Raw genomic sequence first — 11,739 nt, 5'->3', positions numbered from 1 at the left:
GGCAGACTGTGGAAAAGTGGAGGACCTGGACCATGGAGCAGTGGCAGACTGTGGAACAGTGGAGGTCCTGGACCATGGAGCAGTAGAGGACCTGGAGCCAGCGGAGCAGAAGACCACCAGGTCAGAGCCAGTGGAGCAGGAAGCCAGGGCGGAACCGGCAGCGCTGGTGGTGGTGACGGAGCTGAAGACCACAAGGGCAGAGCAGATGGGACTGGAGATCCCCACGGTGGAGCAGATGACCACCAGGTCAGAGCCGGCGTAGCAGGAAGCCAAGGCGGAGCAGAAGACCACCAGATCAGAGCCGGCAGAGTAGACCACCAGAGCTGGGCAGAAGACCACCACGGCGGAGCAGACGGACCGGGCGGAGCAGAAGTCCACCACAGCACAGCAGATGGGATCGCAGAGCCCTACAGCGGAGCAGATGGGACGGAGGACCACTTGAGTGGAAATGATGGTGCAGGGAACCACCACGGCGGATCAGGCTGGACTGGAAATAAGAGCACAGATAGGTTAACAGCGGTCTCAACGGCCTTCACAGGACATTCGCAGTCGACCTCCATGGTTGTGACAGGACAGGCAGAGAGTTCGTAAACGGCTTCCTCGGCCGTAGCAGGGAAGACAGAGAGTTCGTAAACAGCCTCCTTGGCCGTTACGGGGCAGACAGAGAGTTCATGAACGGCCTCCTTGGCCGTAACAGGGCAGGCAGTGAGTTCAAAGGGTGCCGCCACTTCTGGAGATTCTGCTGCTGAAGCCGCCACCTCTGGAGGTTCTGCAGTGGATGCCTCTGGGGCAGAGTCATGGTCAGGAGAGGCCTCTGGGGCAGACTCGTGGACAGGAGAGGCCTCTTGGGTCTGAGAGCAGTGTGTTGCCCAGACACACAAAATGGCGACTGCCATCACATGCAGCGGAGTAGATAGAGGAACAGCCTCTGTGACAGCCAGTGCTGAAGCCCTGGGGTTGCCAGCTGCTCGCACTGACATCAGAGGTGGGTCCATCATACTGGCAATCATTCTCGTGAGTCCTAGACCAAGCTCCGCATCCGCAGGAGTTTGGGTACTATAGGCCCCTCAAAAATAATTCCCAGGGGAAACTTCCATTGCAGCCGTAATGTGGTGAGGCTCTAGACTGGCGTGGTAGCCATCTTGGCCGGGGACTCAGGTGTGGTGGCCATCTTGGCCGGGGACTCAGGCGTGGCTTGAGCATACTGGATCCATGGTTGGTCTGGTGTTTGATAAAGCTGCTGGATCTGTGGTGGGCGAAGTCTTCTGTAATGGACTGGGCGTGACAAAAGAGATCCAATTGCAAGCTTTATTAAAAGCGTGGTCGAGACAGGCAACGTCAAACACCAGCAAACAATTATATCCAGGGCAAGGCAAAAGAGTAATCCGAAACAGGCAAAGGTCAGGGCAGGCAGCAAACAATCGTAAAAACAAGGAAACAGTCCAAGGTCCAAAAACAGGCAAGGCAAGGCAAGACAAAAACATGGAAACACTCAGAAGTGTCCGCTAACAGCTGAACAAGACTTCGCCCTGTGAGTGGGTGGGTGTGCAGCTTAAATAGTCCTCCTGATTGGAACCAGGTGTGTATGTAATCAGTTCCTAGGCGTGCGGGGTTATGGGAAATGGAGTCCGTGAAAGTGGCAAAGGTCCAGGATGGAGTGCCCTCTAGAGAAGCTCATGGGCACTCCAGCTGGAGACCGTGACAGTAACTTAGTGCAAATAGTTTTCATAACATTATATGCATTAGATAGCAATGGATTAGTTCTCCCAAAAAAGAAAATTTGCTGGCAGTTTTTGAATACTGCTGAGGTTTGGACTCTCATTCTGATGGCATCTATTCACTGCAGAGGATCCATTGGTGAGGAAGTGATGTAATGCAAAAGTCCTCCAAATCTGGTCCAATGAAAAAAACGAACTCATCAATATCTTGAATGGCCTGAGGGTGAGTGAATTTTCAGCAGATTTTCAGTTTTTAATGAACCATTCCTTTAAGCAGTTCATTACACTTCCTTACACATAAAATTAACTCATTAGTTCTGAGAATGATTTTTCTCTTTCTCTCTTTAATCAGCATTTTGAATGATTAACAAGCCTGTGGAATAAAACATTTTGAAAAAAAAGTAACTTTTTTTTTCATGAAAAAGGCATTACATAAAATCATTCATTTATAAAAATGAGATCTCAATTACATGGAAATATATCAAACAGACACACTGAAACTTGCTCCTGCGCTGATATCTTTGCACCTGTTCTGGTGACAGACGCACATGGAGATAAGTAGATATTTATTTGTTCATGGGAAGGAGTCGCCGATCTGATAACCCTCTTCTGATCTTTGCAGCAGTGTTAATGCCGTCTTGAAATTCCTTACTTTCTTTCATCTTTTAGTCATCACGAATTTAGGTGAAGAGAAAGTGTTCTTTTGTATCCACTTTTAAACCTCAGCTAAACCAGTTATTTAAATCAAAGATGTATTGTTTTAAATCCTTGAATGCTGTGCAACACCGTGGTTAAGCATTAACACAAACAATGGTATAAAACAGCTAATCATTTCAGGAATACATACACTTTGCAGTTTCTGTTTTTAATGAGCCCAAACTGTGACATACTTCCTCTTTTACGAATAAACAGCAAATGGTTTGTTGCCAGGGATTTTTTAAGGCTTATCTTAGTTAAACAATACATTTCAATAAAAGGAGTGGTCCAGTTTTTCCAAGGAACTTTCAAGTTATTGTTCCAGAACTAACTTGACATTTAATAAGCTGTTGGGAGTTTCTCATAAAACCCGAACTAATAAAAACTAATGAAATTTTCATAAAGCAACAGCATTACTAAAGTCCAAGAAGATCACACTGAATATTCAGATTCATGGTCAAATGAGTTTCTCAGTAGTCTTGGTCTCCCTCCCATCTTGGCCTTATGGTTACATTCTTGATTTTAAACACCTTCTCTGGCAATATGGGTTGATACATCTCTCAATGACAGTTTGTCAAATTAAGGTCAAATTATTGAAGTATTTTCTGACTTATGCAGCAAGTGTGGGCTTGTGCTACTAACAATGTATGCAAGATGAAAAGATATGATTAATTGTAACACCAAAGTCACTGTTCGTAGACCTATATATATATATATATATATATATATATATGTGTGTGTGTGTGTGTGTGTGTGTGTGTGTGGTCAGGGATATCACAAAGATCATTGATACTCATCCATCTTATTCCACTATCTTTATCAGACACTTCTAAACTTCTAGGGAATTTTTGACAGTAAAAAGTATAAGAAAAAGACCATCTGTCCCGCATCATTATGGAAAGCCTATCAGGGCTTAAATCTTGAAGTATTAGGAATGCGTTCACACAATAGATGAGAGATTAGGTTCACTGGTAAAATGATAGAAAGCAGGCAAAGCACAAAACCATTTAATGCAACATTGATTTGTAGACCATGTTATGCATCAACGTTGTTACTATCATTAATAAAGTGCATAAATCAAATGATTTAGTCGACTGAAATCAGTCATAATGATCCTTTCAACTCTTCAAGAAAAAGTAAAATGTTTGTCATTAGAGGCTTAAAATGTCAACTCTAATGCCATGGTTTTGAATAGTAACAAAAATGTAGTTGAAAAGTAGATTAAAAAGAATACATATCAAATTCTCTTTCTAAAGACCTTGCCTTGTGACCTTAAACTCAAGGCTAATATGTAACTAAGATATAAAACTGGCAACAGTGTCATCATTTATATTGGTTAAGATTAAGGAAGCCCAGTGGAATTTATTAACACTGAATGTATCTGTCTGGATAGTTTTATTTGATGTCAGAGATTTCTAGATCATGATTGGAAACAAAAAGACAAATGTGACGATAACTGTGAGACGTCGATTATGCTGTGGCGCGTGCAGTGTAGTGCAGCACTGCCACCTAGTGTTAATACAGCGAAACACAGCGGGGGTCATGCTCATAAGATTTATTTTGTTTGTTTGTTTATATGTTTATTTTTGTAAAATTGTATTTTGTGCTATCATCCACACATGCAAAGTTGGTTGATAACATAGCTGCAATAAAGTAATAGTGTAGTTAACAATTATTTGTTTACATAGGATATATAATGTAGCCTATTTTATATTATTTAGGCACTTATAGGCTATAGTTTGACAGAATGTTTTCATTCAACATGCCATGGGAAGTCAATTTAACTTAACATGTCTTAACAAGTCTAACTTAACATGTTCTTGTATTGATATTGTTTATTTCTCACTCCTTAACAGTTCATCAGGCTCTAAATGATTCAATCTATGCCATCTCTTGGAATATCTGAAGGCCAGGTTTTTCCATCACTCATCATTAGAACCCATTTACACATGGCTCTTGATTCTGACTTGCACTCGGCTCTTATGAAAATGTACACTCTCAGAAAAAAAGGTACAAAAGCTGTCATTAAAAGATCTGCGCGTCAGTCACATTGTGCTGATAACTGCTCCACTCGGTTGGTAGTAGGCTACGTGAGGAAGTCTCGACTTTAAATAATTAATTAATAGCCTGATTTTAGGTTTCCATTAAGCATGGTATAAATCAGGGATCCTCAAATCTGGCCACGAGATCCACTTTCCTGCAGAGTTTAGCTCTAACCCTAATCAAACACACCCGAGCATGCTAACCAATGTCTTCAGGATCATTAGAAAATCATAGGTAGGGGAGTTTGATCAGGGTTGAACTTGGAGCTAAACTCTGCAGCGCATTGGCCCTCCAGGGCAAGATTTGAGGAACCCTGGTATAAATATTAGCATAATTACCATATTTTGCATGTCATTGGCCACCTACCGTCTGAAATATGCAGTAGCCATTATGGTTTTCTGGTGTTGCTTGTTACTAACAGGACCAACTTGAATTGAATTAGGCTATTTGAAGGCTTATTTATTTATTTATCTATCTATTCCTATTTAAATTGTATTTATTATTTATAATTTAAATTGTGTGATGGTGTTAAACTCTTATTGTGACACATGCAGGAAAACAAACAAAACGTATAAATAATACGAAAAGAATCACTTGTACGTTAGCTTGTTCGTATTGAACTCTTTGATCACAGTAGCTAGGCTGCTAGATTTATTGTAACAGTATCGCAGGGACTGACTGCTAAAAAGTCAAGGGAATGTTTTTTGAGAGCGTGTGTGTTTGTGTGTCATCGGTAGATGTCAGTATGACCTCAGTTTAATAATGGCGCGCGAGAGGGCGACAGTGGCGAGAGATAATAACCTACCAGTCAAAATATTTCCTAAACAATTGCTTAATTCAGTTTGTCAATACTTGTATGATTTTCTCTACTTTATTAAGGATTCGTTTTGTTTATTCAAACCGTATTGTTTTAATATTAGCTTATTCTGCAGCCTATTCTGGAGAACGAAAGAAATTATTACACGGTGTAGCTAATTAAGCCTCAGAATAAATCCATTCAATAGGCCTATATATAAAACAGGCCTGTATATGATAATAACTTGTATTGCTATAGTTACAATAAAGTGGAGACTTTCCAATAGATGTTCTGTATTATAGTTTCACAACAATAATTGCAGTAGCCTAGTGTGATATTTTAGAGGGAAATTAACATTGTAATTTTTATTAAGATTGTGTATTTTTATTTTATGTTATTGTTAGACGGGATAAAAGAGCACGTCTTGGATGAACAGCTTTGCTCCACGTGGGTTCACTGTTCTCGCATGTTAAAACTCAGGTGAGTTCTGCCGGATAGGCTAATGTGCTGTGACTGTCCCGCCTCCTCAAATCAGGTAATGAAAACAAACCGACGCTGACACGACACACCTGTTGAATGAGGATTAGCAGGTAAGCAGCCCATTCCTCGACCATTGTGCGTTTGTTATCATAACAGTCTGAACGCGTGGCACTTTATAGTTAGCTTTAAAACCGGACATCAGGATGGTGAGCAGTCAAGTAAAGGTCACAGGGCGCCATAAGCCACCTAAAGACACCAAACACAGCGACTATTCCTGTGGCGGGTCACCGCTGCCAGCAGAACCTCCTTCAGATGCAAATATACCGAATCTACCGATACCGACCCAGAAAGCGTCAGGGGGCAGTAAAGCCAAGAACAGCTGCCAAACAGGTGGGTACAAAATATCTCCAAAACACTGTCCAGGAGAAGATTAATCACTGGGATATCCCTACTAGGGGGGAAATAGTTTAAGCCAGACTGAGTTGGTGTGCTGGTTTTAGCTGGTTTAATATGGTTTTATCTGGTTTAGGATTGTCTCTATGCCGGGCCAAGCTAGTGTTAAACTGGTTTGTCTGTACCAAAACCATTCTAAAAGCAGACCAACAGCTAAAACCATCAATCCGTCTTAGATGGTTTAAGATGTCACCATATTTTGATAGTCTGTATACAATATTTTTCATAGTTTTATACACATGCATACATACGCTGCTGTTCAAAAGTTTGGGATCAGTAAGATTTTTAATGTGTTTTAAAGAAGTCTCTTCTGTTCATCACAGCGGCATTTATTTGACCAAAAATACAGAAAAAACAGTAATATTGTAAAATATTATTATAATTTAAAATAATGTTTTTCTGTTCTAATATAATTTATTTCTGTGATGCAAAGCTGAATTTTCAGCATCATTACTCCAGTCTTTAGTAATCCTTCAGAAATCATTCTAATATACTGATTTATTATCAATGTTGGAAACAGTTTTGCAGTTTTTTTTTTTGGAACCCGTGATACTTTTTCAGGATTATTTGATGAATATAGTTAAAAAGAACAGCGTTTATTTAAAATAGAAATCTTTTCTAACAATTAAAAAAGTCTTTATCACTTTTTATCAATTGAACGCATCCTTCCTGAATAAAAGCATTAATTTCTTTAAAAAAAAAAAAAAAGAAAGAAAAAAATTACTAACCCCAAACTTTTGAACGGTAGTGTATATTGTTACAAAAGATTTCTATTTTGAATAAATGCTGTTTTTTTTTAACGTTTTATTCATCAAAGAATCCTGAAAAAAGTATCACAGGTTCCAAAAAAATATATAAAGCAGCAAAACTGTTTCCAATGTTGATATTAAATCAGCATATTAGAATGATTTCTGAAGGATCATGTGACACTAAAGACTGGAGTAATGATGCTGAAAATTCAGTTTTGATCACAGCAATAAATTATATTTTAAAGTATATTAAAATAGAAAACCATTATTTTAAATTGCAATAATATTTCACAATATTACTGGTTTTATTCTGTATTTCTGATCAAATAAATGCAGCCATGATGAACAGAAGAGACTTCTTTAAAAAAAAACATTAAAAATCTTACTGATCCTAAGATTTTGAACGGCAGTATATATATATATATATATTATTATTATTATTATTATTATTATTATTTTATTTTTTTTTTTAATAAATGTAAATTTGACCAAATTGTTGGCTGAGAGTTTGATGTTGATTCCTAAGCTGGTCTTCTGAACTACAGGTAGAATTTCACCTTATGCTGTTATTTTCATAAAAGCAAGCCTAAAATCTGGAGTCATTATGGAAGTGATGACCTGTACCAGTGTGTTTACTGTATTGATTTAGCATGAGCATAAATATGATCAATTCTACTTTAAATTAATTACTGGCTGAAATTTGATTGGCGTTTGCATGCTGTTCGATCACGTTACATGTATCCCGTTGCAGTATGTCATTGAACACATTAAAAGGTTTATATTTTCATTGTGTAGTATTGAAGGATGCAGTCTCGTAGTTAGCCTGCTGCAACACTAATAGGACTGTGTTCCTTTAGGACCAAAAAAACACAAGTCCACTTCTGAAGAGAAATACCTCGGAGTCCGAGTGAGAATGCCAGTACGGGACATGCTCAAAAATATACGGATAGCCAAGGGGATTGACCCTAAAGATCTGCAGGTATGATTCTTTGTCTTACAGACTTTTACGGTCATATTAAGGCAGGCACATCATGTTCTGACTCTGTTGTTTTTTTGTTTTTAGGGAAAACATTCTAAGGCATCTAAAGGTAAGGTTAAGAGATATAAAATATCAGCATAATCATTGTAACCTCATTGTGTTTCTAATTAGCACTGTTTTTGGTCCAAAGGGGATAAGAAACGAGTTAACACGGGTGGAAACCGGAGACGTTTTCTGGTGAGTGACATCTTTTTCTGCCATTGCAGAGCTAGCTCCTTGTTTGGTAACTTCTTTGGTATTAGAAAGACAGGTTGTGACACATTTCTCATGTCTGTTACAGAAACATCAAACAAAAAGTCTTGAGGAGCTTGCGATTATAGTAGAAGTGTTGGAGGAGGATCTTAAGACCTGTCAGTCATACAGATTGCCAAACAAAAGCCCTTCAGCTTCATACTCTTCAGAGTTCTGGGTTGAAGATGCATCTCCACAGGGTTTCATGAACACAAATGGCCAGGCGAATGAGATACCTTTGTCTCCAAGCTACTCAGTACCGTCTGAGACCTCCCCTGTCCACTCTGTGTCCAGCTCCTACCCATTCCCAACTTACAGCCAGGGTGCCGATGTTTTCTTGGGGAATCAGGAAGAATATAGCAGTTATGAGTCAGATAACTACAGGTATGATGGTCTATATGGAACGAGCTGCTCTCCTGCCAACTCCTGTGAATACCAGGTGCCCTCCCCACAAGAGTCATTCAACGCCAGTCCCAACCTAGAAGTCTGGGAGGTTTCCTCTCAAAAGATGAACTGTCCACAATGGCCACATTCTCAGCACGAGGAATGGAGTGGTATGACCTTCTTTTTGACTCAACTGGAAAGAGAGGAGAATCTGCTGCAAGGGATATCTGACCAAGAGCTTCTTGCAGTAGACGAAAATGGAAGGATGTAAGATTATTTTACTTTACTTCAAGAACTCACTGAAGCCATTGCAGATGGTTTCTTCATGCAGATCCTAATGAGTAATCTTTCAAAGGCAGCCGTAATTTTTAAAAATGAAGAAAATGCACACAGTTTCTGAAAATAATCTTCAAGTACCAAGAATTGCAAGGGTACTTTTGCAGTGCCACCTTTATCATTTGAAACTTTTTATGAAATACAGAAAGAATGAAAGTGGGTCTGCCATCGTTGCAGTCGCACTCAATAAGCGGCTGCATTAGTTTTCCACTCCCAACTTTGACAAACCCCATTATTAAGTTCTCAAGCAGAGCAGAATAAAAGAGATTAGTGGGAACCCGGTTGAAATCTGAAGCAACAAAAATGGCACAGAGGGTCTTCAAACAAGCCCTCTTGCATGAAATTACTTGAACAATGGATACTGATAATGGCCGCACGCACAAACCTAACAAACATCCTGAAAGACTACACCAGTTGAAATGGCAATGTTGTCAAACACATTAAAAGACAAGCAGGGTTTACCTTTCAGTGGATTAGACCTATAGTACTCCACCCATTGAACACAGCTGTTTACAATTAGTGAAGCTATGACATTGAAAAGTGAACAAATCATGTGATGGAAAGTGACTGCTTTCATTTTCTCTCCACAGTCTTTTACACAGAGTTGTTGAGGAGGGAAAGAGATCCCTTGTGTATGTTATTGCCAGAAGGATGGCGGCTCTGAAGAAACTAGATATCAGAGATTCAGAGGGAAAGGTGACAAACTACATGCATATTCTCTGAGTGTCAGTCACTCGACAAACACGCATAAATGTTGCATGGGCCTGGTTTTCTTCCCAGACTCCCCTTCATCTTGCTGCACAGAAGAATCAACACTTCATGGTGGTTGATTTGGTGTCACTTGGTGCAAATATCAATGGGAAGGACCGATATGGGAAAACATGTCTTCATCTCAGTGCAGAGAATGGATATATTCGAGTCCTGGAGGTAACATATTTATGTGGTACTGGAGTATTAGCATACAGAACCCTCTTCTACTCGTTCACTCATACAGTAAATATCTTTTTTTGTTGTTTTTTTTGGCAGGTCCTGAAATGTTTAATGAGAAACGGTGTATATATTAATTTGGAGGAAAGAGATGCAAATGGTACTGTATGTTCAGTTTAGTTCACTTTATGCTAATAATTTAAATGTGCATTGTGTAACCAGTTATTGCTTTGTTAATTTCTGTAAAAATCAGCTGGGTTGTTTTTATATTGTTCTCAAGTTGCCATTTTTGTGGCTGCATTCCTGCTGCCTACACCTGAAAAGAATCCAGCTGTGCTAGTCACACACTTTTTGTTTTATTACCTTGTTGTGAAAGAGCTGTCACATTTGACCATGTTTTGTAATCAGAATTTGCATTACAAAGGAGAGACTTCGAAGTGATGTGGTTTAATGGTTTGAGATTTGAGATTCAAGATTTGAGCTAGTAGTTGAAATTTTGTTGGCAGAGTATACATTTTGTGCCAATGAATTAAGAATGAAATATTTTGGTAACACTTTACAATGTTCCATTAGTTAACATTAGTTAATGCATGAACTAACATTAACAATGAGCAATGCATTTGTCACAGTATTTATTTATTCATTCATCTTTGTTAACGTTAGTTAATAATATACAACTGTTCATTGTTAGTTCATGTTAGCTCAGGTCCGTTAAATAATATTAACAGATACAACTTAGTAATGTATTAGTAAATGCTAATTTTAAGTAACACTAAGATTAGTAAGTGCTTTACTTAAGTATTTATCATTGTTAGTATATTTAACTGTTAACAAATGGAGATTTATTGTGCTACCATTATGTCTTGCCAACCAGGAAACTGTTTGCATTCCTTACACCATACCTATTAGCATTCATACACTCATTTTGATAGCTTAACGCAAATAATAGGGGTCAATGATGACACTTTTTGTCTAATAATTCATTCAGAAATGCATGAAAAAGCAATTCATACATACAGTGGCTTGAACACACCCCTTCTATTATAAGGATGTTTGTAATTTCTGAATTAATATTCATTTTGATATTTTTTTGGAAGCATAAAGTCCAAAATGTCAGGGTGATGCAACTATATATATATATATATATATATATATTACACATATACATACTTACAACTATGTATGTCAGATGAAAAACCGCGATAGCCAGTACTTTGAATTTATTTAAATTATGCAACATTTGTGCTCCTTTTGGACCCTGGCTTAATCCATAAGCTTTCACATTCAACTTGCTTTTGATCAAAGCATCTGCCAAATGGCTAATTAGACGTGTATTTCTACCCTGTGTATAGAACATGGATTCATGGTATTTTCTTTGCAGGGCTCAGCGCGCTGCAGTGTGCGGCAGTAGCCCTTAACCACACAGTGCGGGAGCTGGAGCTGTGTGGACCTGCAGGATGGGTCAGACTGCACACCCTTCGCAAGGAGCAGATGATAGAAACGCTAGAGTGCCTCCTTCAAATGGAGTGCTATTTACACACTCCGGTGAGAATGAGAGACGGACATGCTGCTGCCCAACACGATTCACTTGAATAGGAGTTTCATCTCCTTTGTTTTTGTTTTTTGTTTTCATATAGGTTCAGGATTCATATAGGTTCACTGTTGATTCCAAGCTGTGTGAACAAGCAACCTTTCAGTCAAATGAAATCAAGCGTCACATGTTTTAGTTAGCAGTAACTTGTTTTTCAAAAAGGAGGATGAGGATAGTCTTCAAGCCATGGTAAAGCTATGTATTATGCAACCATAGATTGTGTTCAGGTGAAAAGTGAGGTGTATCGCTGAGCAAATACATAATGGTTGCCCATTAGCTGGCTTCTGTGAAACTTC

At 38.9% G+C, this 11,739-nt stretch overlaps 1 protein-coding gene across 1 annotated transcript in view; it reads left to right on the top strand.

Annotated features, from left to right (window-relative positions):
- Positions 1–5,667: 5,667 nt before the first annotated feature.
- Positions 5,668–11,739, top strand: part of LOC107659936 (NF-kappa-B inhibitor zeta-like) — a 7,174-nt gene continuing 1,102 nt past the window's right edge. The window contains exons 1-9 of the mRNA XM_016449049.1: positions 5,668–6,123; positions 7,793–7,914; positions 7,999–8,023; positions 8,105–8,151; positions 8,255–8,856; positions 9,516–9,621; positions 9,706–9,852; positions 9,952–10,012; positions 11,234–11,397. Coding sequence (XP_016304535.1) covers positions 5,937–6,123; positions 7,793–7,914; positions 7,999–8,023; positions 8,105–8,151; positions 8,255–8,856; positions 9,516–9,621; positions 9,706–9,852; positions 9,952–10,012; positions 11,234–11,397 — 1,461 coding nt within the window. The 5' untranslated portion in view covers positions 5,668–5,936. The remainder of the gene's footprint in view (positions 6,124–7,792; positions 7,915–7,998; positions 8,024–8,104; positions 8,152–8,254; positions 8,857–9,515; positions 9,622–9,705; positions 9,853–9,951; positions 10,013–11,233; positions 11,398–11,739) is intronic.

The sequence above is a fragment of the Sinocyclocheilus anshuiensis genome, unplaced genomic scaffold (assembly GCF_001515605.1).
Source record: "Sinocyclocheilus anshuiensis isolate Anshui unplaced genomic scaffold, SAMN03320099.WGS_v1.1 scaffold1241, whole genome shotgun sequence".
In the NCBI taxonomy this organism is placed as follows: Eukaryota; Metazoa; Chordata; class Actinopteri; order Cypriniformes; family Cyprinidae; genus Sinocyclocheilus; species Sinocyclocheilus anshuiensis.
Note: the sequence above shows the minus strand (reverse complement) of the source record. Positions and strands in the feature narration are given on the sequence as shown.